At 59.8% G+C, this 27552-nt stretch overlaps 2 protein-coding genes across 6 annotated transcripts in view; both read right to left on the bottom strand.

Moving 5' to 3' along the window:
- Nucleotides 1-17029, bottom strand: part of CAMK2A (calcium/calmodulin dependent protein kinase II alpha) — a 37041-nt gene extending 20012 nt beyond the window's left edge. For 2 of the 4 annotated variants that reach the window (XM_029998066.1, XM_029998067.1), the window contains exons 1-6: nt 16746-17029; nt 10839-10933; nt 6222-6281; nt 2262-2316; nt 1861-1926; nt 253-325 (exon numbers count right to left, since the gene is read on the bottom strand). In XM_029998066.1, the coding sequence (XP_029853926.1) occupies nt 253-325; nt 1861-1926; nt 2262-2316; nt 6222-6281; nt 10839-10933; nt 16746-16807 (411 nt within the window). In that variant the 5' untranslated portion in view covers nt 16808-17029. The remainder of the gene's footprint in view (nt 1-252; nt 326-1860; nt 1927-2261; nt 2317-6221; nt 6282-10838; nt 10934-16745) is intronic. The other 2 variants (XM_029998070.1, XM_029998068.1) reach the window with 2 other exon arrangements.
- A 4355-nt stretch (nt 17030-21384) lies between these two features.
- On the bottom strand, nt 21385-26832 carry ARSI (arylsulfatase family member I). Of its 2 annotated transcripts, XR_003921048.1 has the most exons (3): nt 26477-26832; nt 22588-25338; nt 21385-22511 (listed from the first exon to the last, which is right to left on the bottom strand). XR_003921048.1 is itself a non-coding variant. In XM_029997987.1 (2 exons), exons 1-2 carry the CDS (start codon nt 26794-26796, stop codon nt 23937-23939), a joined length of 1722 nt encoding a protein of 573 aa, XP_029853847.1. In that variant the 5' UTR covers nt 26797-26832; the 3' UTR covers nt 21385-23936. The 2 variants fall into 2 exon arrangements, 1 of the variants encoding a protein (XP_029853847.1); XM_029997987.1 differs by having other exon boundaries at nt 21385-25338.
- Nucleotides 26833-27552: the final 720 nt, after the last annotated feature.

The raw sequence follows: 27552 nt of genomic DNA, 5'->3' as shown, positions 1-27552 counted from the left end.
TGTCCTGCCGCGTGTCCCGGTGTCCCCGGATCCGTAGAGGACCATGGACTACAAGGACCTCCCTACCCCCTCTCCCTTGCGTTGTTTCACCCCAGAGTTAGTCTTTGCTCTGTGGCTTTCCAGAAGCCCTACGTGGTGTTCCTCCCCGCTGTTTCAGCTGCGCTGGAGGACACTGGGCATTGCTCCACAGGGTTTTGCATCACAGATGGGGTCCCCACATCCTTTCACAGGCACTTCCCCTGCAGCTCCTACCTTCAGATCCCGGTGGACTACCCCCATCTGGTGGCAGTGCAGGACGGCCTCCAGGATCTGCTGGATGCAGTGGCTGCGGGAGAGAGGAGAAAGCTCACAGGAGTGGCCAGCGAGACAGAATTTCCATAGACACTTCTACTTGGCTGCATCTCGCCCCCTCCATCCCTCTCCCCAGCATGCTTCCCACCAGCAGCCCTGCAGCACAGCTCAGTGTCCCCCTCCACCGAAAGCCACACACCCGTGGAGAGCAGTTGTAACCCAGTAAGATCCCACCAGAGCTGCTGGACACCCAGTTGCAGCGAGCAGGAGCATGGGGGCTATGGCTGAGCCCATGGGGTCCACATAGAAGCAACATGGGGGGGAGCTGGAGACCAGCAGCAGAGTCATGATGCCAGCCTAGATTTGGTTTCCAAACCCAGGCAGAGAAGATGTTCTCCTCAGACTTAGACCTAACCTTTGCTTCGGCCCCATTTCCCTGGCCTTCACTAATGCGGGTGGCTCTTGCTGCATCTGTTGGCTTTGTATCTAGTTCATTAGACCCCAGCTCTGCTGAATGCATGAGAACGGAAGGGAAAAAGACCGAGGCAATGATCTTTTCTGCTCCAAAACAGCTGTGTGCAAGGCAGAAGGTGTTTATTTACATGTATTTTATTTTATTTGTATGACACTAATAAGTGGATGGGTTGTAAGTGGATTCAGTGCGGGCAACCCATTAAATGAGATTGTTTCTGCCTAGAAATAAGGGATATTTCCATACAGAGAGCGGTAGTGTTGTGCTTACCACCCCCTTGGACATTTGTACGGGCTATGCATATCCTGGGGGCAAAGCCAAGAGGCACAGTGCTATCTGGAGACTGGAGAGGGCCAAATCATGTCCCCTCAAAAAAATAAGGCTAATGCTGTTCCCTGAATGAGCTGCAAGGACCAAAGGTGTAGCTGAAATGCTACCCAGCCCCCTGCCTCTGCAGCAGGGTACCTGGAAAGTGCCAGTGGGAGCGTGGGAGGGAGCGGAGCTCCAGCACATCCTCCCACCCAGCCTGTCTTGACTGCTCCTCCTTAGTGCTTTCAAGTGGTAAATGCCAGAGAAACGCTTGCAAATGACTTTAATGCAGCTGCAAGGGGAAAGAGTGAGGACTGCTGGGTGTCTGTGCTATCCCTCTCCCGGCTGGGGCACCAGCCTGATGCTGGGCTTCCTCCCTGCCAGCCTGGGGACCCCCGCTGTCCCCCAACTGGGGAGCCCCAATCCCGATGCCTTGGTCCTTTACAGGGAGGTCAGATGTGGGCTATGCTATCAGCCCCGGGGAAGGAGGATGCTGTGAGCGATGGCTGGCAGCTGCCTGGTTCGAGGCAGGGACCAGCCCTCTGGTAACACACACACTTCTTGGCACAGGAGCCGAGCGAGTTAAAAAGAGGTGTTTTGGGGGTTTTTTTTTGCACTACACATCTGTTTTATGAGTACGCGCTGCAGAGCGGCTGTAAAACACCTCCCAGCACGGAAGGAGCTTATGCTGCAGAAAGCCAGATGCGTAGGACCCTGAGAGAGAGCAGCTCACGGGAGAAGGGGACAACTGCTGTCCCCTCCACAGCCCGGCGTGTGTCCGTGCTCACCTGGCATCTGCTTCGCTGTAGTACTCCCTGGCCACAATGTCCTCAAACAGCTCCCCACCGGTGACCCTGCAAGAAAACGGAAGGATTCACGCTTGGCCACCTCAGCGCAGCACGCAAGGGAGCCGGATTGATTTATAGCGTGCTCAGCCCTGGCAAACCCCCCCAAAAATGCCTCTCCACCATGCACCGGGGGGGGAGCATTGGGGGTGCAGGGCAGAGACCTGCCCTCTGCCCAGTTTGAGGGACCCAAGCTTGGTTCAAACCCAGCCTGCGGGAAGGGCTCGTGTGATGTGGAGGATGGGGAAAGCTGGGGGGGGGCTGCGGGGGTGCAGGGCGCACTGCCGCAGGGTGGAAGCATGCAGCTGCCGGTGGATTAAGAGATGCATTTAACCATTACTCACAGGTCAAATATCAGGTAGTGGTGGCCCTCTTCGGAGATGCTGTCATGGAGCCTCACTACGGCAGAGACAGAAGGGTTACGGGTATGCCTGGCTCCCACCCCGCTCCCCGGGAATGCCTTTGCTCCGCTTTGGGCACAAGCAGGAGCTGGGGAAGGGCAGAACGGGACTATTCCTCCTCCCTCCTCCTCTTGCTATTGCCGCTGGCTGGGTGGGGGGGATCCCCGCTCAACAGGGGACCCCAGCCGTGGCCCCAGCCTTGGGCAGTGGTGCAAGGCTCAAAGGTCACATCCAAATCAGGGACTGCCTGCGGCCAGTACCTGGCCGAGGTCCCGGGCAGCTGCTGGGCTATCTTGGGTGCTGGGCAGGCTGCAGGCACGGGTGCCCCCAGCCCAGCCCTTTGCTCCATCAGGAGAGGTGCCCAGGCGCAGGGAGAGCTCAGCCAGGGTGCTGGGCTGCCAGCCCTGGCACCAGCGGAGCTTTTTTTATTTTCTGCTCATGACCTTCCTTTTCTCCTTGGGAGGTCTCAGGTCAGGGATATCCAGGAATCACCGCGGGATGAGTTTCCTTCGGAGGAAGCGGTCTCCCCGTCTCCTCCCGCAGGGCTGGCATCTCGCCCCGCTCATCACACCGAGGGGCATCCTCTCCCCTTGGACACGTCTTGCCAGGTACAGCCGGGTACAAACCTGCCATCCTGCAGCTGGGTTCTGGTTATTCAGGCTTAGATCCCTGCTCACAGCTTAGCAGGCAGATGTGCAGTGAGGGGACAGGCACAGAAACAGGTAGGATGTATAAAGACTGTTCCAGCATCCTCTGGCCCCCACATCACATTTTATTCTGGTTTCCCTGAGGCTGTAAATATTTAACCCTTTCTCTTTGCTCACCTGGTTTCAGCCTGATACAACTTTCAGTATCTTTGAGATCTTTGGAATCCAGGGAGGAAAAGGAAACGTTCAGGTGAGTGATTTTGTGGGAATTTGTGCTCCTCACCCATTTTACCGCAGCTAAATCAGCTGAGCCCTGTATGGAAACATCCTCCAGACTCAAGTCTGAGCCGGGGAAGATAACAAGCCCCAACGTCGAGCGCAGACACTTTGCTGCATCGCTCTTTTCTCCCAGGCCAGCAAACGTCGCTTTGCTGATCCTACCCCTCCATCCAAGCTCAGTGCGCAGATCCAGCCGCTGCTAAGAGCAAGCTGCCAGCGGCATCACCTCACCCTGCAGGGGCAGAGGAGGTGCGCTGAGCCGGACGGCATCTTTCCTCTTGGTCTTGTCTATTGACACAATTTTCTCATCTTATTTCCCTGGCCATCTTTCCTCACTGCCAGTCTCCACAGATGTCCCCTGCTTTCCAACACCACTATCTGCTCCCTGTTTTTCTCCGACATAATCCCAGCTTTTCTGCCTTCCTCTGCTGGAAGAAACACATTTCCTTCCATTTCATCTTGCCCGAGAGGGATTGGGGATATTGTGCCTGGGATCCTGCAGAAGCCAAAGTGTTCAAAGGGGGATTAGGCGAGTTCAGTGTGGATAGGGCCACCGTAACTACAAGCAGATGGTCCGGATACAACCCCTGCTTGGGGAAGTCCCAATGCCCGTGGCTGCCAGGAGCCGAGAAAGTATAAGAAGGAGCAGCTGCTCTAAATATAGCCTGATCCTACAAGTATCTGTTACTGACCATAGTCAGAAAGAGCTGCGACAGCCAAACCACTCCAGCTCAGTGCCGAGAGCCAAGGCAGGAGCGGGACACAGCTTCGGGACCGGGGGGTCAGAAGACAATGGGTACCAGGAGTTAAAACTCCAGGGCTCGGTGTAGCTGAAGTTTCCCCAATAAAGCAAAGCTTCCGCGCAAGGACACGCAGCTTTGGGAAATGGCAGCTCTCCCTAACACATCGCCTGGTGCTGTAGATGTGCTGTGGGCTCCTGGACCTGCCCTCGACCACCCACGCATGGCTTTCTGTGCAAGGCTTTCCAGCAGGCACAGTGCAAAGCACAGGTTGGCTCCTCCAGGATCCCACGGAGGGACCCACCTCGCTGCAGAAAACGAGTGAGGGGCCAGCAAAGCCCCTTGGCAGCTGGGGTGATTCTCCCAGGGAGGGATCGAGAGGGGGTTTTCTGCCTTGCCTTCCCCATGTCCCTGGCAGCCGTGGCTCCTCTTGTTAGGGCTGGTCCGCAGCTCGTTCCAGCTCCTGGGTGGGTAATTAGCTGGCTTGTGCTGCGTGGAAGGGAAGCTGTGAGCCCAAGTTTCCAGGCAGCAGGAGCAGTGGGGGGCTGAGAGTGTGGGGTGGGGAGGGTGGAGAAGAGCCTCCTGGGTATAAATAGCAGCAGATTGGGCTTGTTAGGATCTCACGCCGTTAACCCCTTCCAGCCTGGTGCAGCAGGGTTGCTCGAAGCCTGCTATCTCTGCAGGTCACAGCCAAACAGCGAGGTGTGGTGTAGGGATGGGGGAGAAGGCACAGGGGGGCTGAACTGCAGGACAAGGTGTTTCTGTCCCCTGAGACCCCACCAGCCCCACGGGCAGGTGATGGAGAGGGAAGGGAGGAAGACAGCAGTAGGTAAAAGCTGGGGCCAGGCAGGGAGCTCTGGCTGCATGGCCCAGCTACCATCCTGCAAATCCTCCTGGAGTGGGTTCCTCTATTTTTAGTATTTCTTGCTATTCACGCACTTTGCAGTGTGTTTCCTCCAGGTCTCGGCAATCCCCATGTGTATTTTGCTGCAGAGGAAAGGCCCCGGCTGCTGCTCTGACTGGGGGAAACTGGACTCCCCGCCAGGACCCCAGCAGGGCAGCTCCTGTGCGGGGCATGGGTCCTGCCGGAGCAGAGGCAGGGGGAAGGACGATGGCCAGATCCTGCAGGGTCCAGTGCCCCGGCAATGCAGGGGAGACCTGCCACGCCACTGTGTGCCTGAGTCAGATGGAAGCTGACAGGCTTTTTATCTGAACTGAAATATTTATGGGGCGGGAGCCATGTGGCTGGTCCCAATGGCACCGGGTCTGGCTCCCTGGATCTGCTGCAGCGGTTCCTGGGAAGGGATGGATCCAGGCCACCGGGAGCAGCGACGGGGCCAGGGAGGAGCCCAGCCAAAGGGGAAACCTCCCAGCTCCCGGCTGCAGGGTGCAAGGGCTGCGTAGCTCTTATCCTACTCCCAAATGCTTTCCCAAAAGCTGCAGGATCCCACTGGGGTAGGCACATTCCAGGGTGCAGTGGAGAGGAGAGGGGGTTCATCCCTGCTCTTGCTGCCGGACCACCCCCAGGGACCAACAGCCTGCATCAGCATCACTCTCAAGGCTGGGGTTTGGAATTTTCTTTACTGCAGTTTTTTCCCCTCCCCTCTCTCTCTCTCCTTCTGGCCTATTTTTGTCTTTTGCAGGGGCTCAGGAGTTTTCCTGAAACAGCTTTTCCGAAGGAGGCTACTCTCAGATGGACGGTCGGTGGGAAAGTCTTCGCTTCCCCCCGCCATCGCTCCTCCTACACGCCCCGCGCTGCTGCTGCTGCTCGGAGCTGCAGCCGCTTTTTGGAGCATGCAGAGGAATAGAGCACCCGAGGGGGGGGAGAGGAGTAAAAATAGTCCCTTGCAGCCTACTGGGGCCCCGCTTCTCCCTGAGGGAGCTCCGGCCAAGTGGGTTAGGTAGGACCTACTTCAATCCCCCCATACTCGGTGGAGGCCTTTCTTCTCCTGACCCCATTTGAAGATGCTGACTCCCGTGAGGAAGAGGAGGGACGGCTCTGCGGATCAACAGAGCGGGCTGCTGCCGAGATCCTTCTCCATCTCTGGGATGGTAGCCGGAGCGCAAGGGAAGGACAAACAGCCCGTGCTGCTGCAGGCAGGGCTGAATTTGGGGACCCCCCAGCCCCGGTGGGAGCACGGGAGAGCAGGCGGGCACCGGAGCCGGGCACGGAGCACTGGTGGATTTTCCCGGCTCCTCGCCTGGCACGCGGAGGGCGGGGAGCCGGGTGCGCTTACCGATGTTGGGGTGCTTCAGGAGGCGGCAGATCCGGGCTTCTCGTTCCAGCTTCTGGTGATCTGAAAGAGGCAATGGTCCTAAATTAGGGTCTGGGGAAAGGGAATAAACTGTTCTCAGCTCCTGCTGTGCAGGAGGAAACCTGGGGGGACGGAGCAGCTGGCAAGGAGCAAACCCACCCTTTTTTTTTCTGCTAAAGAATAACGGGTTTGGAGACATGTTCAGCATCAGGGCCTGACGGACAGTATCCCAGCACGGATGCAGCCCCCAGCCAAACCCCCAGGCACCAATGCCATGGGCAGTCCTGGGCTTTGGTTGATCCCTCGCCCTCCCTTCTCTTTGCTGAACAAACCCCGATCCCCTCCCGAAAACCCTGGAGCTGCCAGGGTTATCGCTGCCAGCAGCACTTGTTCTGTTTTCTCTTATTCAGACAAGCACAGGCAATCAGCAAGGACATTTCTGGCCCCAAATGGTACAATTTGAACAACAAAAGATAAAGCCGACCAGCGAGAGATATCAAGCTGAAACGGACGGGGCTATCCGCTTCGCTCCCCCTCTCTATCCCCAGCCGTTTCACATCAGGTCTTTGCTCTTCTACATCGCAAAATCCTGGCTCCGAAAATTTGCTTCACCGTGGTGCCTGTCTCCAAACAGCCAGCACAGGTCCCTCTCCCTGGCTTTCACCAGGCTCAGGAATGTGAGACAGCAGAGCTCTGGGCAAAGCAAGTTGAGCTGAGACAAAAAAGCCTCCACCCTGGGGCAGCCCAGAATGAATTTTCAAATAATTTTGTTTCTTCTTCCATGTCTCTGCACTTTTCTCCCTCCTTATACCTGACCTAGCCACCCTGCACGGAGTTGTCTTGTCTTGAGGCATTTCGTGCTAGGAGGAACCCAGCAGCTGGGAGAAACGAAGATATAATTAGGGCTGCTCGTCTCTCAGCACTATCACTGTTACCTTGCAGGTTCACACCCCAGAGTCTCGCTCTGCATCAAACCTGGGTGTCTCCGACCGCTGAGACGTGAAGGCAACACAGCCCCTTCCCTGCGGGGGCTGGAGCCTTCCCCAGGGCTCAATAACCCCCGTCCAGCGACGGCGGGGCTCGCCGTGGGCGAGTCACCCCAGGGCTTGGGGCGAGTTTTGCAGCCTGTGCTGGGATCCGGGAGCCAAAGGCTGGGACAGACTTGGTGGCCTCGTTCAGCTCCCCACGGTGTTTCCCCCAACGGGGGACAACCTGCCCAGAGTGGGACGGGATGACAGGGAGAGGTTGGGGTTTAGGCTATTGCTTTTCACAACCAAAATGCATTGTAGGGTGGAGGACAGGGACAGGATGGAGGGACAGTGTGACCAGTGGGGCAAGCACTTATCTGGGGAACAGGGGAGCTGCTTTCTGCCTCCTCTTCTGCTCCTACCTAACAGTGATTTTAGGTGAGTCATTGATTGTCACTCTCTGCCTCAGTTTCCCCATCCGCAGCCTGAAGTCTGGGGCCAAATGGCCCACGGGGAAGCCCAGCATTGTTGGTGTCCAGTAAAGCTTCTTTGCTTGCTTACAAGAGGCCAGAGATCACAGGAAAGGGAGGTGAATGTGACCCCAAGTACGGCACCGCTCCGTGTGCCTGCACGCCGGTGCCGGCCGAGCCTTCAGCTGCACAGGGGCGAGCGTGGCCGCTGGCGGAGGGCAGAAGGCTGCCCCATCCCTTCCCTGCTACGAGCCATCCGACTCGGCTCCGGCTCCCCGGCTAAGCCACCGCAGCAGCAGCGCTGTGCGGCATCCCCCCCTCCCAGCCGCTGCCCCCCCCTTTGTATCCTCGCAATCTGTCGCCACCAAAACGCCTGTGAAGGCAAAGCCCGGCACAGGCGGCTTGGCGGGGAACGCTGGGAGGCTGGGGAGGTTCGATAAACTGCAAACAGCACGGGGAGAGCGTGGGAGATCGGCAAAAACCAGGCGAAATGGAAAATGGATCAGGGAATTTAAAGGGGGGGCAGAGATGGGGGTCCCTCCAAAGGGGAAGAGGACAGCACCGGAGACCCAGTGGCACCCAGGAGGGGCTGGGAAAGGTGCTTATCCCTACGGGGTGAGGGCCGGGGACCCCTGCCCAGGGACCCCCGGCCAGTCCCCATCAGCAATGCCCCAGCAGGGCAAACCCCAACACATCCAGCTGGCCATCGAAGGATGAAGCCGGTGCGGGTGCGGAGGAGGCTGCGGTGCCTGCGGGGCTGCAGCACCTGGGGATGCAGCCCCGGGCATGCCCCAGCATGTGAGCACCTGGTAGGAAAAGTCCTGGGGGAGCGTGGCCATCGCTGCCCCTGGTGCCACAGGCTCAGCTGCGAAATGCAAGGGGAATTGCTGCCTGAAAGGAGCCGCTCTCCGCCCAGGGAGCGAAGGCAGCCTGTGCTCCAGGGGCTTTGCTCTTTCCAAGCCTGGTGTGGGTCCTGCTCGGGCAGATCTTCCCCGCCGTGACTGCACAGCAAGGATGGGCTGGACACGGGGGCACAGCCCAGGGCTGGGACTCCGGGTTTGCGGTTTCCTCTGAGCATCGTGTGGATACAACCCCTGCACGGGGCCGCACGCTGGCAGGGGACCCCCCTGCTTGTGCAAATGTCCGGGACAGGGCTTGCAGGGGCTTTGCGCGTGGGTGGGATGGCTGTGCCAGAGCAGAGGAGCGGAGGGACAGAAGGACAAAGGGACAGGGGGATGTCCCTCGGGCAGAGGGACCCTGCTGAGCTTAGGGGGGCAGCTGCCAGTGGGTCAGAGCATCCTCCCACCCACATGGCACGGCACGTCCACCACCCGGTCAAGTGCTGCCGGGGGCAGCGAGCCATGGCCGCAGCCCCTCTCCTACCCCACAAATCCAGCTGCTGCCTGGACCGAAAACCCATTTCTCCTCCAAAAACTCCAGTTTCTTTCCCGCTGGCTCCCTGTGTCGGCAGCCGGGAGGATGTCTGAAGAGACCATGGGGATATTTTGCAGCTCCTCTCATCTTGCCCCTGATCCCTCTCCTCCCTGCACACCTGCCCTCCTGCCCTTTGCGAGTGACACAGCCGGTGGCACATCCCGGTGGGACAGTGGCTCCTCGTGCCCCTTTGGGGATTGTTCCCAGCCTGGGGAAGCGCGATCCCCCATGCTAGCATTGCAGAAATGGGGATTTCAAGACCAATTTCAGCAGGCAGGGCAGGGAAAATAACCCTTCTGAGATCTCTCCAGGGGACAGACGGACACAGAGCCGCTCCAGGGACAGCGCAAACCCCAGAAGAGGATGGAAAGGGGCAAACTGCTGGAGCAGGCGAGCAGAGGCAGGAGGGAGCAGAGGGAAGGCGGCTCAGTCCGCTCTCCAGGCAGCCCGGCGAACCGGGAGGTGTTTGCTGCCCGTCCCGCTGCCAGCTGGGGTACACGGGCAGGAGCTGAGTGCCAAGGCCAGCACCGCACACCTTGCCCAGAGCCCGGCTGGCTGCCCTGGGCTGGGAACCTTCGGCCTCAGAGGAAGGGAATGGTCCGCATTCCCGAACAGGGACAGGGACCAGCACGGGGCGGGGGGCTCAGCGTCAGTGCTGTGCCGCTTTGGCAGCACTGCGGGAGGGAGATTGCAAAGCACTGGTTTAATTTGAGGTCAGAAAGGAGTTTGTCACCATTTTCTGCGTTTCAGTTTTGCCTTCGGAGGTGAGCAGTGGCATCAGGGAGAGAAACTGAGGGAGGGAGTTAATTAAACCCTGCCGGCAGGGCGCTCGCTCCCGGCACCCATCCTGCGCTCCCCAATGCACCCGGCCAGGAGGAGCCGGAGCCAGGGACACAGTCGCTGCTGTCTCATCCTCTCCATCCTCCTCATCGCAGCTCCTCTGCCAGATGCCTGGGGGCAGAGGGGTCCCTGCCTCAAGCAAAGGGCTGGATGAAGCTTTTCTGTGCTGGCTCAGCTCAGCTTTGCCCGAGGAACAGCAAGGACAGACCTGCCAGCACCTCTTCCAGCAGCAAAGCAGCCAACGTGCTCCACCAGAGCGATTAATTAGACAGCAATGAGGGGTGAGGGCCCATCTCCAGGTAGAAATTAAATCAAACCCCCACTTGAACAACATTCCCATTTCATTGATGTAGGTACACGAGTAAGGAAACCCGCAGCCCCTGAGAGCAGGCACGGGGGGGTCAGCGGGGGCCCTCTCAGGGAAGGTGATGCTCCCAAAATAACTGGGCTACCCAGCGCCTGAGGCTGGCAGCAGTTTAACTTGCTGCAAGGCTGTAACCATCATTTTGCCGCAACATGGCGTGCAAGGTGGTGGTACGGTCTCAGGGATAGAAATGGGGTCCTACATCTCCCTAGCCAGTTTGGGGTCCGGGAGCCCCCCAGAGCCCTGGCACAGCCGGGCTGTGGGTGCATCCCTGTGATCGGCTGGGATGCGGTGAGCAGCCACCAAGACATCTCCTCAGGACGTTCGCCCCATCCTTCAAGGAGCTCGGTGTGTACCACAGTGGAGACAGGGTGGGATAAGGAGGTCCCCCGCCACACATCAAACACTCCCCACCTCGCTGCACATCAAAGGCATTGTCCCGGTGCCGTGCAGAGGGGACAAATTCCCCGCTCTGCAAACCCTGCTCGCCTCTCGCCTCCCTGAAAACACCCCCAGTACCTACCTCGAGCAGACAGCTTCTTGGTATTGATGATCTTGGCCGCATACTCTTGTCCTGCCAACACCTTCACACATCTCCGGACGATGGAGAAAGCGCCCCTGGGAAGACAAGAAGCCGGAGGGAGAGGTGAAGGGCTCGGCTCGGGCAAGGGCACGGCTCAGCCCTGATGTGCCTGTGGGGCGAGGGGCAGCCACGGGGATGGGGATGGGTGCTGGCTGGGGAAGGGGCTTGGAGAAAACATGGAGGGCTCTCAGTTGGCTTCCCTGCACCACTCTTCTTGGGGAATGATGGGGGCAAGCACAGGTAGACCTGGGGATGAACGCAGGATTCGCCCCTCCGTGCTCCCCTGGGACACCCCAGGCTTTGTGTGCCTTTCCTCCTCTCCCTCCTCGGCTCTGCCATACCTATCCCTTGGGAGAGAAGGAGCAGTGATTTACCAGGGGTATTGGCTCCTGACGGACACCAGGATGGCTGCAGCTGCCACGCAGCACTCGGCCGCTTCATTTTAGTCTGTGCGTGTGGCTTTGCATGCTCTAGACCTTGCGATCACAGCAGCACTTCACAGAAGCGGGTGCAAGCAGCAGCAGTGGGTGCAGGTGAGCGGTGCAAGGTCCCCCCAGCTGCAAAACTGTCACACAGGCAGGGACAGCCCAGGGGACCCTGCAAGCAAGGACCGCTGGAGCCGAGGGGGACAGGGACTGACGCTGCTGCAGCTTGCACACGCGTGAACCAACGTGCAAGGGTCTCCTGGGGCCTGGCAGGCAAATGATCACGGGTGCTTGGGACACTCCACAGAAGCTCCTCTGCCCCCGTACCCCATACCCCGAGCCCTGCCAGCTCGTTGCACTGAAAGCACGCCGGCACAATGCTGGGAGCTGCAGCATTGCGCACACACAGGCACACACACGCTCCAGCCCTGCTGAGCGCAACCTTTGTACCAGGTTCCCTTTCCTGCCAAACCCCTCCAATCGCTAAAATAACAACTATCAAAAGCAATCCCACCTCCTGCCCCACCTTCCCCCCCGCTCCCCGTCGCCCGCTCCCGCTCCCTGCCGAGGAATAAAAGGCCGCAGGCTGGCGAGTGGCGGCAGATAATTGATTTTACCGGTGGGGGCGGATGGAGACGGGCAATTTGGATTTGAATGTGATCTTTAGGAGAACAGGCAAACGACGGGGTGCGGAGGGATGGGGCTGGAGCCCCAGCAGAGCCGGCAGCCCACGCGCCCAGGGCTGCTGCACAGAGCATCACTTGCGGCACGTGCCAGGCAGGAGCCGGGGGAACAGCATCCCAGCGCTTCCCAGCCTCCCCGTCTTGCCGTTTAATTGTGGCTGCTGGAAGAGCTGAGCTGTTAATATCCCTGTAGTCTGGGGGGGATTAATTGGAAAGGGGGGGACAAAATGCTTTGTATCCAGCTTGCCATGGGGTAGGAGACTGGAGCCATTGCCAGCCCTGCGGTGCCATTCTCCCCATCCCGCTGGGAACCCCGCACTGCCCGGGGTTTGGGGGCTCCTGTGAGTCCCTGTGACCCATCTTTCCTGTATTTTTCCTAAAGACACGTGTGCTGCTTTTGCAGTGGCAGGAAAGTCCGCAGCAGTGAGCGTGGCAAGCAGGGAAGCCCCCATGCCCACTGCCCCAGCTCGGGGTTGCTACCCCAGCCACAGGGTTTCGCTGTGGGACCTGACGTGGGGTTGGAGGGATGTAGGTGTCCCAGACCCCCTGAAGGCTGGGGACCCCCGGCCACTCCTGGTCCCAGTGCCCACAGCCACTCGCTCATCCATTTATTCCAGCTAAACTGAACGGCGGGGAAGGGGGAGCCGTGGGAAGCGGGATGCAGCAGGCGGGGATGGGATGCACCGCACTGGCAGAGTGCAGGGTTTCACACCCCCGGCTGCAGTCATGGCTTTTGGCTCCTCCAGGCCTTTTTAACAGAAACCAAATGTCTATTTGTGCTCAGTGAAGTGCAAGCGAGACCCTGTGAGCCTGGTGGGTGGGTGGGGGGGACACGAAGTGCTGGGTGCAGGTGCAGGACACCCCAGGGTGCAGCACGCTTGCCATAGCCCTGTTCCCAGTCCCAGTCAGGTCCTGCAGGGGGTCTGCGCTGGCCAGGAACCCCTCCACATTGGGTGTTTGACCCCGCTGGGCGTTTCACAGCAGCCAGGCTCTACTCCCCGTGCCAGGCTGCTCCTGTGCTTCCCAGCCCCGTGTGGGATCTTTCCAGCCTGGGAGAAAAATCCCCCCTTGGCTCCATCTAAATCCAGCATCTCCTTCCCTGCAAATGCAGGCTTCCCCCCCTGCACCAGGGGCTTACAGGGCAGCGTGGTCAGAGCAGAGAGTGCCAGGCAGGGAGCTCAGCCCCATCTTGGTGCAAGAAACCCCTTTGGAAGGTGACATGCCCTGTTCCCTGGCCGTGGGCAGCGGAGTGGGTCCCTTCCCTCCTTCCCAGGGTGCTGGCTCTTTGGATGGGGTCAACCCCCATGGCAGCTGGGGGCCCCCATCTCTGCCTGGCTCGGAGATGGGGCATTCATCCCAGACAACACAAGCACGTCCCAGTTTTAGCACTGGATGAGTACATCACCCACAGGACCGTGGGTAGCGACCGTGTCTGATGGCTGCCATTTCAGGGTGACGCTGGACCCACAGCCCAGCAGCCAGCCCTGTCCCTCCAGCCCCGAGCCCTGGCACGGCTGGGTCCAGCCCTGCAGCCCCTGTCCCTTGGTCCCCTGGGCCAGGCATGACCCCATGCCTTGTCCCCACGGCCTCCCCCTGCCAGCCCGAGCAGCGGCTCTGCCACCGGGATGCTCTGCTTCTCCCTTTTTCACACCTTCCCTGCCAGCGCCCGGCTGCGCTGCTGCTGCCCTCCCTCTCTCTTCAACACCTCCTCCTCCTCCGAGGCATTTTATCTCCTTTCTAGAGAGAAGAGTGTGGGCTGGGGATGTTTTGTTCCTCCATATATTTTTTTTTTTTTCCCCTTTTAATAAAACCCCTCTCCTGCAGCTCTGGGAGCGGAGGGGCTGATCGTACCGCTCGGCACGGTAATTGTCTCCAGCCTCTCCCTGAACCTGCCGCGGGGGCGGATTTGGAGGCGCCGATGGAGCTGCACTTCATGTTTGTCCTACTCCGGGGGGCCGTGGGCAGGATTCTCTCCCTGTTCCCCCCACCAGCGCTGCCCACCGCCCTCACCCCAGTCCCCTCCTGCCAGTGTGGGGCTGCGGGGGGGATCGGAGCAGCCTCTCACTTGCTTGGCTTTGCCGGGGCTGCCACGGGAGAAGGTTTTTCCCAGCTCCGTGTCCCCCGCTCAGGACGGATGCCCTCCCCGTGCCTGGGAGGTGCAGGGATGCGCCAAGGGCTCATGCCCCATGGGGCAGGCTCTGCAGACCCCCCCCCTCGCCATCTCTGTCCCCCCACAAAGCCCTGTCGTGGTGCTACCAAGAGGCGTGTGGCATCTTAAACCCCCGGCTTGCCTGGGTGTCAGGATGGGTGACAGCCGAGGAGATGGCAAAGGAGGACAGTGGGTGCAGCAGCCTGACACCCAGCACCTCCCTCCTGTCAGCCAGGCTTGGGGACACCCCGTGTGCCCCCCCAGCAGACCGTCCCAGTCCCTTGGGGACAGCAAACTCAAGATGGAGCCTTTCTGCTCCGAGCCCCGCTGCTCCCCTTCGGGGTCTGGCTGGGGCAGAGCCATGCTGCCCACCCTGCCTTGCCCCTGCCGGGATGCCCCCACCGAGACCGGCACCGGGAGCATCTCGCCAGAGGAGGAACGCCGCTTCCCACTGCCAGTGGCTGCCGCAGCAGAGCAGAGGTGCAGCGCTTCGTCCCGATTTCCCTCTCTAAGCCCACAAAGCGGAAATTTCCCCATGGGAAACCACTGATTTTTGAATGCGCCAGGATGTGCTGGAAACCATCCCGGTGGAAAATCCCCAACCCAGTGCCTTGACCAGCCCAGTGAAGCCCCTCGCTCGGGAACATGCCTCAGTGCTGCAGTGGTACCGGCCCCCCGGAGAAGAAGGGAAAACTGTGGGATGCTCCGAGCTCGGGATGCTGCCCCGAGACACCGGCCGAGTCGCGCTGACTCTGCATCACCCCGGGAGGTCTGGTGGGCCGGGGTGCGAGGCTCGCAGGGCGCTGGCGAGCCGCTGCGCCAGCTTTGCTCCTTTATTCGTGAACGTGTTAAAATGCATCTGTCGAGGTGGTTTTTACACCGTGGTGCCGGGTCATACAGGCAGCCCGCAAGTCTGGGTCCTCAGCCCTCTGTGTCAGCACCCACCTAACAAAGCATTGCATCGCAAACGCCTCCGGGATCCCTCCTGGTCCTCCCCCATCACACCTGGCCTGCAAGCTCCCCTCCACATCCCCACAGCCATGTCTGCCCAGCCGGGGCCCAGCAGCCTCCCTGCAGGCACCCAGCAGCCGCTGCCTCTCCTGCCCACCCCCTGCCCACCCGCTGCCACCACCACAGAGCCTCAGAGCCCAGAAAAGCCAAGAAACCTCTGGAAAAAACAGGTCCCAAACCCCACCTTGTCACCAGCTCCCCAGCGCGTACCCATGCCCCTGCCCGCAGTGCCGGCTGGGACTGTCCCTGCTTCAGGGACCTGCTCCCCATCCCACTGCTCCCCACCAGCCCCTCGCAGACACCCCGACACTTGAGGGGATGGACGTGCATGTCCTGGGACCGGGGGGGTCCGTTCGCCTCCAAGGAGCTGCACTTTGTAGCAGCAACCTGGTCCTCCCATTTGGCTGGGGAATATTAACTGCATTCAGCCTGGCACAAAGTCCTCCCCTGTTTCAGCCTCTCGATTTCTCCATCTTTGTCCTCTCCTTTCTCCCTCACCCCCGTTTCGCACGCCCACGCGCGTGTGGGCGCACGTTTAGGCGCAGGCTGTCCTGCGCCCGGGCGATGCGGTGTTGCGGGGCTGGAGCAAGTGCCCTTGCCTTACGGATGGACACAGCTGCCCATCTGAAGCACGGGCATCAGTCACCCAGCGCAGGCACCCCGAGCATGCCACCACGTCGCTGAGCCACTCCGAAGGGAACACGGCTGCACGCCCCAGATTTACGCATCAGCTCCGAAAAAAGGCACAGAAACCAAAACACAGGCACACGCCTGCTCACTTCTGCGCCCGTTTTACAGCCACATGCTCGGCAAGACATGGAGCATCCCTCTGCTCCACAGAGAGGACCTGAAATCTCCTGCTCCACCCTGGGGTACTCAGAGCCCCCCAGGATCGCCTTGCCATGCACGGGCATTTCTGTTTGCACACGCATGCACCCTGATCCAGGCACACGCAATGACACCCGGACCTGCCGAGCGGAGCCCTCGCCGGCAGGAGAGCCGGGTCAGGCAGGGCTGTGGCTCACCTGGGGGGGCACTCACCCTGGGACAGGGGTGGGAGACACCCCGGGTCTGTCCAAGAGCTGCTGGGATTCACCAGGGGCTGCCAAGCAGGCTGGGTCTCCTGCAGGACTAGCCAAACCCCGGTGAATCCACACAGAGAAATTCCCTAAAGAAATGTAAGGAAAAGCCCGCTGCTTTGGCTTTCCTCCTCGGCTGTCCCGAACCTCCTCCCAGCTGGAGAAGTTCCTCGGGGAGCCGGCAGCATCCTCTTTCGGGAGCGGTTTTTCCATAAGAAGGGCAGCCGCCCCCTCCCCGGGCAGCTCCAGCCCCCTGGGGTGACCCAAGCCCCCAACCGAGCACCCATCAGCAGCCACCCGAACTCGGGAAGGGACAGAGTGGGCAGGGCTGGGGCTGGCAGCCCCCATCCTAATCCGAGCCCCCCCGCACCGCTCCCTGGTGCCTTTGCTCCGTCCCTGTCTCCTTTCCCCCATCTCTGGCGGTTCCCAGCACCGCCGAGGCTTCTCCCCAGCTGGGGCACAGCCCCACTTCGAGCATCCCAGCCCCGTCTCCAACTTACTTGCCCAGTTCCTCGAAGAGCTGGTACTCCTCGGTGAAGCGATTGCAGGTGATGGTGGCCATCCCGAGGGGCTGGAAATGCTCCCTCCCCAGTGCGGAGTTTGGGGCAAGCAGCTCTCCTCTCGCTCCCTCCCTCTCCGTGTGCTCCCGGGGCTCTCTCCTCGCCGAGGTAAATAAGGGAATATGTTTGATTGACAAGCCCGGAGATAATGATGAGGGCAATTTGTCTTCTCAGCTTCACAAGCCTTCGTCAGCATCCCCGTCCCCATGGCGACCACCGCTGCCAGAAACGCCCTGTTTCTGTTGCCGGGGCAACTGCTTCCCAAACCTGCCACCCGCCCGTGGGGACCAGGGCCCTGCTGGGGACCCGGCTCCGGGGGCTGCCCGGGGGTCACCCGCCTGCTGCGGGGGTGGGGGAAGTCTAAACCGCAAATATTAAAGGCAAATTAAAGGACGTGGCAGTGGTAGAATAATTGGGGCAAAAAGGGTTTCCATGGAAACTGTGGTTTCCATGTTGCAGGAGGATGCTGTCGCCCCAGCAACTGCTTCCCCCCCCCCCCCCCCTTCCCCAAAATACAGGCCCTGCTGGTGCCCGCAGCGGCATCCCTCCGGGGTCTGGGGGGCTGTGGGATGGGGGACACGCTGGGGCGAGTGGGAGCAGCTGGAGCAGAAGTGTGTCAGGAGAAGCTGGAGAAACCATGGCAGGTCCCCAGGTCCCCAAATCGGCCCACCGTCAGCCGGGCTCCCCAGGGGGGGCTGGCCCCGATCGTTCTGCAGGGGAGGGCTGGCCGCGCCAGGGAGCTGCTCCCCACTCCCCCCTTTGCCTGCCGGCTCTCCCCACGGGCCCCGGGGCTGCCGGGGGAGTGGGTCCCGTGGGTCCCCCCCGCCGTGGGGTGAGCAGCTTGCCCTAAAGCACAAGCTAGAGGGGGAGCAAAAAGGCTGTGTCTTGGGCTGGTGTTTCCCTGCGGTGCCCAAGCCGGAGCACAAAGAGGGGGGATTTCAGAGTGGGGGTAGGAGGAAGGTCTGCCCCCCCTCCTCGAGCTTTTTGCTGCCTGGCGCGTTTAACATAAAAAAAGCACAAAAAGGGCAATACAAGTAGAGTAACAATGTCCAAGACTGCGGGGGACAGGCTCCCTTCTGAGCCCACCTTGCTGCTGGCATCCCTGGCAGCACGCCTGGGACACCCAGCACCCTCTCCTCCATCTACACCACCCCTTGCACCCTCCCACCTTCTGATCCCCCCAGAAGAGCTTTCTTCTAAGCTTTTGGCCCGTTTCTGGATGATTTTGCAGCAGGAGCCCCCGCCGCCCCAGAAGAAGGGACTCCCACCACTGGCCAGGAGAGCATTGCCTTTGGCAGCTGAGATGGATTGAGTTCCCTTTCAGGCTGCTATGGAAGGGTTAAAAGGAAAAGAAAAGGCTCTAACCAGACAAAAATAGGGAGAAATCTTTGAGAAGAGAGAGAGAAGGAGGAGCGGAGAGAGGGAGAGAAGAAAGGAGGTGGAAGTGGAGGAGGACAGCAAGTGGCGGAGTGAGGAAGAAGAGGGGGAGGAGGAGAAAGGTCTAATGGCTTTTCCATTAATTGCACCATTACCCACCTTCATCCCCAACTTGCATCCCCGCATCCAGCCTCCCGCTCCCACGTGGCCCAGCCAGAGAGGACCCTGTGGCCCTGGTGGCAGGGCAGGGACCCGCTTCCCACCCATGGGCAAAGGGACAGGGCCATGGTCCCCAAGGGCTGGTGGCCTTTGGACCCACCCTGGCCATGCGACCATGCAAGAAGAGCACACCAGGCATCCTCACTTGGAGTGAGCATGATGCACATGTGGGATCTGTGCCCTGGGGCTATGATGGTCCCCAAAAACACCTTCCTGCCTGTGCATGTCTCCTCCCCATCCCATTCCCACGTGAAAGGGGGTTTCATTTGCCACCCCCAGGGCTGTGCCAGGAGGCGGGGGGGCTGCTGCGGGGGCTGGCGCAGTGGGATGCTCAGGGGAGTGCTCTCCTCCTCCAGCTTTTTGGTGCCGGCCCCCAGCAGCCCCTCGGAGCCGAAGGGCGAGAGGAAAAACCCCCCCAAGCTGGAGACCCATGGATGCCCGTGGGCAGGTGCGTGCCCCCACTTTGCTTCCGCCTGCTCTAACGTACGTGTCCCCGTGGGCGCTGCAGTGTGACCTGCCCCTCCTTCCCGCGCCCACCCCCACGCTGGCACGCGTGTTCAGCCCCACATGTGTGACTTGGCGTGCTCCTGGCGCCGGGAGGAGGGATCCGTCCCTTCCTTCCCCCCAGGGCCCCTGCTGCACCCCTGACCCCCGTGCCCCGAACTCCTCGCCTGGGGCAGGGAGTGAAGGCAAAGCCCCCCATGGGGACCCTGCCTTCCTCCCCGGGTTTCTCCTGCCTGGCAGAGACACGGCTCTCCAGGAAGGGTTTCTCCCTTCCTGCCCTCCTCTGTCTTCGGTTTTTTTTCCCTTTTCCTCAGCATTTTTCCCTCTCTGAGGGTGAGGGGGTGTCAGGCTTCTGGGTGCTGAACACGCTCTGCTTTGCCGATGATGTTTTCCCAAGCGGGAACTGCTGCGTGGCTCCGCTCCCCAGTGCCTGGGGACAACCCAAGGGGAGCAGGAGCTCTGGGTGGGACCTTCCCCCTCCAGGCGGGGGGCTCTCCTGTCAACTCCTAGGGGAGGGGAGCAGCCCCAGCCCTCTCCCAGAGACCTCAGGATCCTCTTCGGATGTCTCTCCTCGGCCAACGTCTCTGTTCCCGGCCACCTCAAGATTTGCTCCTGCAGGGTTTTGCAGAGCCAAGCTGCTCTCCTGCTGCCGTGCTTGGGTCTGGCCGCCTGATGGAGACCTTCATCCCCAGCGGCTCCTCTCCATCCCCAGGCTGCCTCTCCAGAAATGCCTCCTGCTCTCCCCACGCCCGCTCCAGCTCTACCCTGCTGATATTTAGTTTCTGCATCCCAGCGTGGGACTGCCCCAGGATGGGCACCTGAGGTCTGATGCCAAATCCCAAGCGCACTTGGATGGGCAGCTGTCCCACGGAGCTTGGGGAGGACCAGCGTGTCCCCGGGGGACTGCAGCGGGTCCCCCCCCCTCCTCCCAGGGGACAGGGCTTGCCTGGGCCTCAGGGAGCTTGCAGCAGTGCCTCGCATGCAGAACCAGCGGGGCTGCGAATTACATATTGCAGAGATCCCAAAATTACTGGGACAGTTTCACACACAAGCTGGGGTCTGGGGGATGCTCAGTTGCTGTCCTCTAGGAAGCTGAATTTGGGGTTATTTTTAGATAAAGATTATAAATACCATGGTAAGGAGAGCTGATTTACATTTAGGGTTGTGTTTGCAAATGTGCCCTGTCCCTGCGGGCCCCAGCACTTGCTTCTGCGGCCACATGAGACTGCTTTTGGTCCCCAGGGCCACCCTCTCCCTGACACCAGGGTCCGTGGGCAGGTACCCTCCTGCGGACATGGCCGTGGATACCTGGGGACTCCCAGCAGGTACCACACAGCTCCCTGGGGCCATCGCGTGCTGGGTCTGCGTGGGGAGAAACCTCTGCAAAACCACATGTCCTTGGACCCCTGGAAGGAGAAAGGATGCGACTGCCTGCCATGAGATACAGCCCCTGGTCTAGAGCACCCTCTCCCCAGCATGAGGTGCCCAGAGTGCCCTGCCGCCCTCCCACCACGGCAGTTTGTGGAGATGTCCATCTCCTTTCCTGCCACTGGGCTTCTTCCCTTCCCTCTCTCAGGTGGAAAATGCCCGTAGGGCTGGAGAGGCTCCGAGGTACCCCCGATCCTGCCTGACCCATCCCCATCCCCATCCCCATGCCCATCCTATCCCCCTCCCCATCTCCATCTCATCCCAACTCCATCCATCCCCGTCCCAACTCCCTCCAGCCGGCAGGGTGGAGGCAGCAGTCCATCCCAACGGAGGTGAGGGAGACGCTACCCCTCCATCCCACCCCGCTCTCACCTCCTCCCAGCCCAGAGCCCCGACGGCCCCAGATCCATCCCCCTGCCCCATCCCCTCCGCAGGGCCCCATCCTGCACCCAGCTCCCGCCCGGGGTTTGGAGGAGCCTTGGGCTTGCACGGCTCTTGGAAGGGTGGTTGGGAAGGAGGGGACCGCTCGGTCTGTGTGCAAACACACCTGGGTGCAGCATCAGGGCCGGGCAGGGAGCTCCACCACCTGAGCACCTCACCAGCTCCATTAACCCCTTGGCAACCAGAGCGCACAGGCACTCCCAAGGGGCTTGAACTGTGTGAAAACACGGGATTTTGGCACATTGCTGCATTTTTCCCCACAGAGACCATTAATGAGCAGTGGTGGGACAGGGATCCCATGCAGCAGCCACCATCTGCACCTTCCCAGCCCAATGTGCAGATACAGTGGGACTGGAAACAGCGGTGAAGGACAACTGCTCTCCTCAGGTTGGAGGGTCTGTACTCTCAAAGCACCCGGAGATACTCCCACCTACTTTTCCTCTTTGTTTTTGGGGACAGACACTTTCCTTCAACTCTTTCTTTTTGTAAAAATTCAGAATGCAACTTTTTTTTAATTAAAAAAAAAAAAGAACGCAGATCCAACGCTATGGCTAGGCTGACTGCGCGAACCCAGCTTCAGCCCAGCAGATCAGAAACTGGAAATGAAGCAAGACCGGACGAACCTTTCCATGGGGTTATTAGTAAAATTGAAAGGAGAAAAATCTAACATGTTTTCATGGAAATTTCCATTTTTGAAGAAAAAAAAAAAAAAGGACTAAACTTGGATGCGTTTATATAAATATGGAAATGAAAGCCATTTCCCGAGCCTTGTCGCCGCCCCATGGCCAGCCCCGTTCTCCTGCTCCCTCCAGCACTGGTTCTCCCTTTGCCATGACTCGTGCCCAAGCCCCCTGCAGCCATAACCCTCTGTCCTCCTCCGGCTCTGGCTCAGCCTGCAGCAGCCTCCTCTTCTTCAGCGAAACATTGCTTTTTATTCAGCAACCGGTTGGCTTTGCCAAATGGCAGCTGGCACCGCAGTCCCGCTGCCGATGGGCACACCGGTGGCGCGCATCCCAGGGGACCAGGCTGGACGGTTGAGGTAGTTCGAGGATGTGCAGCATCTTCCCAGGGCTCGCCTCGGCCGGGGTGATGCCGTGGGGACCGGTCCGCGTGGAGTGACGTGCTAAGGGAGCCGGGGGTGGAGATGGGGCTGATGGGGGAGCTGAGTCCCCCTCTGAAACCTGTCCTTGATGCTGCTGCAGGGCACTTGCCCGTAGGGATGTGGGGAGCCGATGGAATGGCACGGTGATGGGTGCGCACGGAGCAGCTGGGACCGGCGCACACACTGCCACGCTCTGGCTTTGCAAACTCCTTCCCAATTCTACAAGAAGAGGCCTCCTCTATTCTGCCTCGCTGTCAGCTTTTTTTTTCTTTGTTTCTATAGAAAATCCCAATTCCCCCAAATAATCCAGCTAAGAGTAAGAAAAAAAAAAACCAAACGTGTCATTGCATTCTCTTCCCGTCCCCGTCCCTCTCTCACACACAGGGCTTGAAAGCACACTGAAAGGTATTCAGCGTGCACGTTGCCAATTGTCACATCTTTCAATGACAGATTTTAAATGAATGTTATTTTGCAAGGGAGAGAGAGAGGGGAGGAAAAAAAAAAAAAAAAGAAAGCCCACACTGCTCATCCAAGAGCTGACAAGTCCTAACGGGCCTCATTTTCCAGAGACAAAAATAACTATTTTCAAAATTCACAGCAGGGCCTTCGCCTACACACGCTGCACCAAGAGAAACCTGTGGGGAGAAATGTAAAACACATTGTGTAAATGGAAATGCACCATGCATCCAAAACGCTTTTAAAGCTATTTACCCTCTTTCATCCTCGCCAGCTCTCCTCTGAGCGCACGTATGCACGCTCGCACCCCGCCGAAGGCGCGGGGGCACGGCACTTTGCTGGCTGCCCCAGCTCCTGAGCTGCCTGGCCCCCAGCAATCACACGGGTTGGCTCCCCATGGCAGACGGATGATGGGGAGGTGTTTCCCCCCCTACGCGTGCGCTGCTGGGAAAGCGGTGCCCATCTGCGGCGAGGGGATGCGGTGCGGTGCTGGCAGGCGGGAGTCGTCTCCGTGTCCCCCCCGCCCCCCCGGCTTCAAAGTCCTGCGGCTACAGAGCAGCACATCACCCTCTGCGGAGACCTTCTTGAGATCTTCCTTCTGCCCCAGGTTCAGCAGTGGGGATGTGAGGATGGGGAGAGCCCCAGCACTGGGAAGGCGCAGCTGGGGGTGGTTGGCTGGTCAGATGCATAGGATGCATGGGGAGGAACGTGGGTGCCTACAGCCATGCACATGGGGGGTCTGGCCTGCAGAACTGTGGATGAAAGGGTCTGCTGGGTGGCTGACCCATGTGAAGTCCACCAGAGCTTGGGGGAAACCTGCCTCCCACATGTGGGGCCGTGAAGAACCATCTGTTCTCCGAGTGCATCCAATCACATCTCCGTGGGCCATAGTTTCTCACCAGGGCTGTTCCTGTCCCCCCAAGCCAGTGGAGAGGAGAAGCCATGACCCCACATGAGGTCCCTGTAGTAGCAAGGCTGAGGAGTCCAGCCATGGTGGTCTCAGGTCTGACATTCATGGCCAGGAATCTGTCTTTCCACAAAGAAGTATAATAGGGAAACGTTGTGGTCTTGGGTTTGGGGGAGGCCTTCAAGTTCCCAGAGCAAGAGCAAAGGCGGCAGCTGCCTGGCAGCAGGCAGAAAGTCGGGAGAACGTATATACAGGGAAATGATGAGGGACAACCTGCAGGCAGAGCCGCCGAGGCTGGCCAGCCCCTCTGCATCACCGCCCCAGCGTCCCGCGCTTCCTCCTGCTGTTGCAATGGCCAACACTTAAAGCTTGCGATTGCCTGCAGAGTCCTTGAGAAAAAGGTCTCTCTCTTTGGAATGGGCTGTGCACGGGCCAGCCCAGCTCAGAGGACTTGTACACCACCGCCGAGCAGCACGGCTCAGTCCGCATCACCCTTCCTCACCCACCGGGACCACCTCCCTGCGGCCACCGGTCCAGCCAGAGATGAGAGGTGTTTTGGGGTGAACCCTGGAGCAAGGGAAAGCAAATGGGTGCTGGCCGCCTCCCTGTCTGTCCCTCTCCCTTGCTCCCACCCCGCGGCACTGCCGTCCAGAGCTTCATCCTGGCCGGGCTGGGTCAATGCTGGGGCAGTCTCCCGTCAGATGCGGTTGGACATAAGCCTGGTGTTCAGCTTGCGGAAGAAGGAGCGCAGCTTGCAGATCTTGCACTTCTTCTTCTTGTTCCTACTTTTCAGGGGCTCTCCACCGCCTTCCCACTCCTCTGCATCATCCTCGCTGGCCCAAGGTCCCCAGGCACCGCCGTTGAAGTCCGGGTGAGCCCGCGGGTTCTCTGCAGGGTACCGCACCGGGATGGCTGTCCGGTTGTAGTGCACCAACCTCATCAGGAGGGTCCTGACCACATCTGGGCGCTGGTCTGAGAGGTCGTAGCGTTCATAGGGGTCAGCGGTGATGTTGAAGAGCCACACGGACTTCCTCAGGCCGTCGGTGAGACGCTCCAGGTTCCACCAGCTCCCCGGGAAATTGGTCAGGGTCTGTGGAGGGATCCAGTCGCTGTACCCCGGGTCACCAGTGAGGAGCTTCCACTCCCCAACCCGGATGGAGGCTTGCACGGCTGTGTTCCAGATGCCGAAGCCATCCTCCAAGGAGCCGTATTTGGCGTGGTTGTACAGGGGATCGATGTTGTGCAGGATTTCGGTTCGTGGCGACTCCTTGCCCTCGCTGATTGCAGGCCAGACGTTATAGCCATCCAAGCCTGGGACGTTGCTCAGGTTGCCCCTGGCCAGGCTGACCAGAGTCGGGTACCAGTCCGTGATGTGAACCAGTGCCCAGCTGGTCCGGCGCTTGCGCTTGATCAGGGGACTGTGGACAAAACCGATGCCACGGACTCCCCCTTCCCAGTACGTCCCTTTGCGGCCCCGTAACGGCCAGTTGCTTCCCCCGGAGAAGGTCTGCCCGCCGTTGTCAGTGGAGAATACGATCACACTGTTGTCGTAATAACCGTACTTCTTGAGGGCCCAGGTGATGTTCTTCACCGCCTCGTCCATGCACGTTACCATGGCGGCGTACTTGCGGCGAGCGACGTTGCCCATGGAGCGGTAGCGGTAGATGTACTCCTTGGGCGACTGCAGAGGTGTGTGGACCGCTTGGAAGGCCACGTAGATGAAGATGGGCTCCTTGGGGCTGTGGGATGCCAAGATCTTGCTGACGCGCTGGGCGTAGAGGAAAGTGGAGTACTTCCCGCTCTGATCCCAAGCCACGTCCTCCCCTTCGTGCAGGTCATAGCCGCAGACGCCTGGCCCGTCACAGTTGTCATAGGTGTAGTAGTCCACGTTGCCTGTCAGGGAGCCCAGGAAGGTGTCGAAGCCCCGACGGGTGGGCAGGCACTCCTTCTTGTAGAAGCCAAGGTGCCACTTGCCCACCATGTGCGTGGAGTAACCGGCTTCCTGCAGCTTCTGGGGCAGGGTGACCTGGTCGAGGGGCAGGCAGTTGGGTTGCCGAGGGCGGATGATGGAGTGCTGTAGCCCTGTGTGGATCTGGTACCTGCCGGGGAAGAGACAAGAAGAATCAATGGGGAGCAGCGCTGGGTGGGGACATGGTGGCACTTTATGTACCGGAGACCCCAAATGCACGCAGCTCTCCGTATCACCCAACCCAAACCCATGGAGCAAGCTCCATGCCAGAGACAGGGAGCTCCTCATCCATCCAAAAGTATCAAAAGCAGATGCAAAAAAAAAAAAAAGAGAGGCGGCTCAGCAGACATCTCAAAAGCACACTGGGCTGCTCTCCCAGGATGCCACCAGCAGCTGGCCCAGCTGCTGCCAGCCCAGGGGAGCTGGCTGGGCTCTGCCAGGGCTGGGCAGCACTAGCAAGAGTTGTGTACTGATCCCTAGGGGTTGGCAGTGCCCCACCTGGGTGCCCACACATCCCTGTCCTCTCCTGCTTTGCACACCCTGGAGATGCCTGGATCCCTCTAGAGCCACCAGGAGAGAAGAGAGGCCTTTGCCCAGACCCCGGTGGCCTCCACCACCCCCAGACAGTAGGTGACCACATCCATAGGCACATCCCTGGGGCTCACTCCTCAGCAGGAGACGATTTGATGGAATCTGCCTCCTGTGGTGAGTGCTGACCTCCCAGCACTGCTCCAGGGAAAGCCCCATCTGTCGCAGGAGGCAGAAGGGCCCAGGATCAGGGGAGATCTGGCTGTGCCTTCATGGAAGAGAGTGATGGACCAGCATCCAGCCTGCACTGGCCAGTGCAGCACTGAACGCACAAGTAGGAAAAGCACGGTCCAAGGGACTTGTAGATGCAGGGGAGAATGATCCTTCGACCCCACAGCCCAGCAGCAGATCCCCAAGGGCCAGTGTGACAGCAACATGGGAATGCCCTGGGGACACAGCTCTTTGCCAAAGACCACCCTCTCCCAAAGTGACGTCTGTTACCCAATGGCATCTGCATTTTGGGCATTACCATGTGCTACGATTTATCTCATGTGAAAATCAACCATTTACCCAGGGAGCCTTCTAGAGAAAGCCAGCAAGATACCTTTCTCTGGAGGATCTCCATCATCTGCCAATATACGAGGGCATCTGTCTCGTGGCGAGCTGGGGTTAAGCCCCACAGAGCTAAGGAAGGGATGGAAGTGGGGACATGAGTGGGGTGTGAGCAGGCGCTGGCTTACCTGCCGGTTATCAGCTGGCTCCGGGACGGGGTGCAGATGGGTTGGATGTAGTAGTTCTCCAGCTTAACACCTTCTGCTGCCAGCCTGTCCAGCGTTGGCGTCTGGATATCTGAGCCATGATACCCGACGTCATGGTAGCCCTGGTCATCGGTCAGAATGAAGATGATGTGGGGTGGCCTGGTGAAGGCGGGAGGCAGCGATTTCTCCATGGGGTCCGTGGCCACGTCGGCCACCAAACTGGGCTTCATCCAGTCCCAGGATAAATAGCCAAAGCTGAGCAGGCTGACGAGCGAGAAGCCCGTCAGGGCATAGACGGCCATCCCGGAGCACACTGTGCTGCCTGTAAAGGGAGCTACTGTCCCGGCATCGTCTCAGAGCCACGGAAACAGGAGGTCTCCCCCTCCTCCAGGAGAGTCCCCCAACCTAGAGGATGATCCCCAAAACCCCTGCAGCCAGTTTTGCGGGAGCAGCTCCCATGAAGGCACACTCGCGCGCACACAAAGAGCTTAATCCGCCAGGGCTGGGTTGCCTTCAGTCAAAAGAAAATAACCCTCACGCCGCTCCAATCAAACACATCTGCACGGCAGGACGGGCTCCTTGCAGTGATTAACGGCAGCTCCAGAGCCGCTCACCAAGCGTCCTGAGCGCTAGGAACGCTCCCTGGCTTCTTGGCGTTTTCTCGCCAGTGTTATTTCTTTATGAAGAACCCCATAAAAACCTCACCGGAGAAAGTAGCTGGCTTCTCCTCCGCTCCAGCCCTGCGCCTGCCTGGCTATCCAGATGGCTCACTCGGGATACGATGATCCTTTTCTTTAAACTCCTGCGGAAGAGGGTGCTAAAGTTCAAGCCCAGGGGTGCTGAGCTCCCCTCCTCACTCTCCGGGGAAGAGCCGCCCTCTCCTTTTCCCACCCTCCGCTCCAAGGCAGAGAGTCCCAACATCTGCCTGGGACGTGGGCTAAGCCGCCAGGTTTATGGGGAGCCTCAGGCTCGGCCCCTCCCAGCTCAGCAGCTCCAGGAAAAAGCTAGGAAGCCCCAGAGCGTGCAGGGTCCTAAGCGTGGCGTTCCCCGAGCCGCTG

Source organism: Aquila chrysaetos, chromosome 22 (genome assembly GCF_900496995.4).
Source record: "Aquila chrysaetos chrysaetos chromosome 22, bAquChr1.4, whole genome shotgun sequence".
Classification (NCBI taxonomy): domain Eukaryota; kingdom Metazoa; phylum Chordata; class Aves; order Accipitriformes; family Accipitridae; genus Aquila; species Aquila chrysaetos.
The sequence above is the reverse complement of the archived record's forward strand: the minus strand, read 5'-3'. Positions and strand labels throughout refer to the sequence as shown.

Coding starts and splice junctions, on each gene's coding strand:
- ARSI (XM_029997987.1), bottom strand. CDS start 26,796: ATGGCCGTCTATGCCCTGACGGGCTTCTCGCTCGTCAGCCTGCTCAGC. Junction 25,339..26,476: donor AGCCAGCTGATAACCGGCAG/GTAAGCCAGCGC, acceptor CTTCCCCGGCAG/GTACCAGATCCACACAGGGC.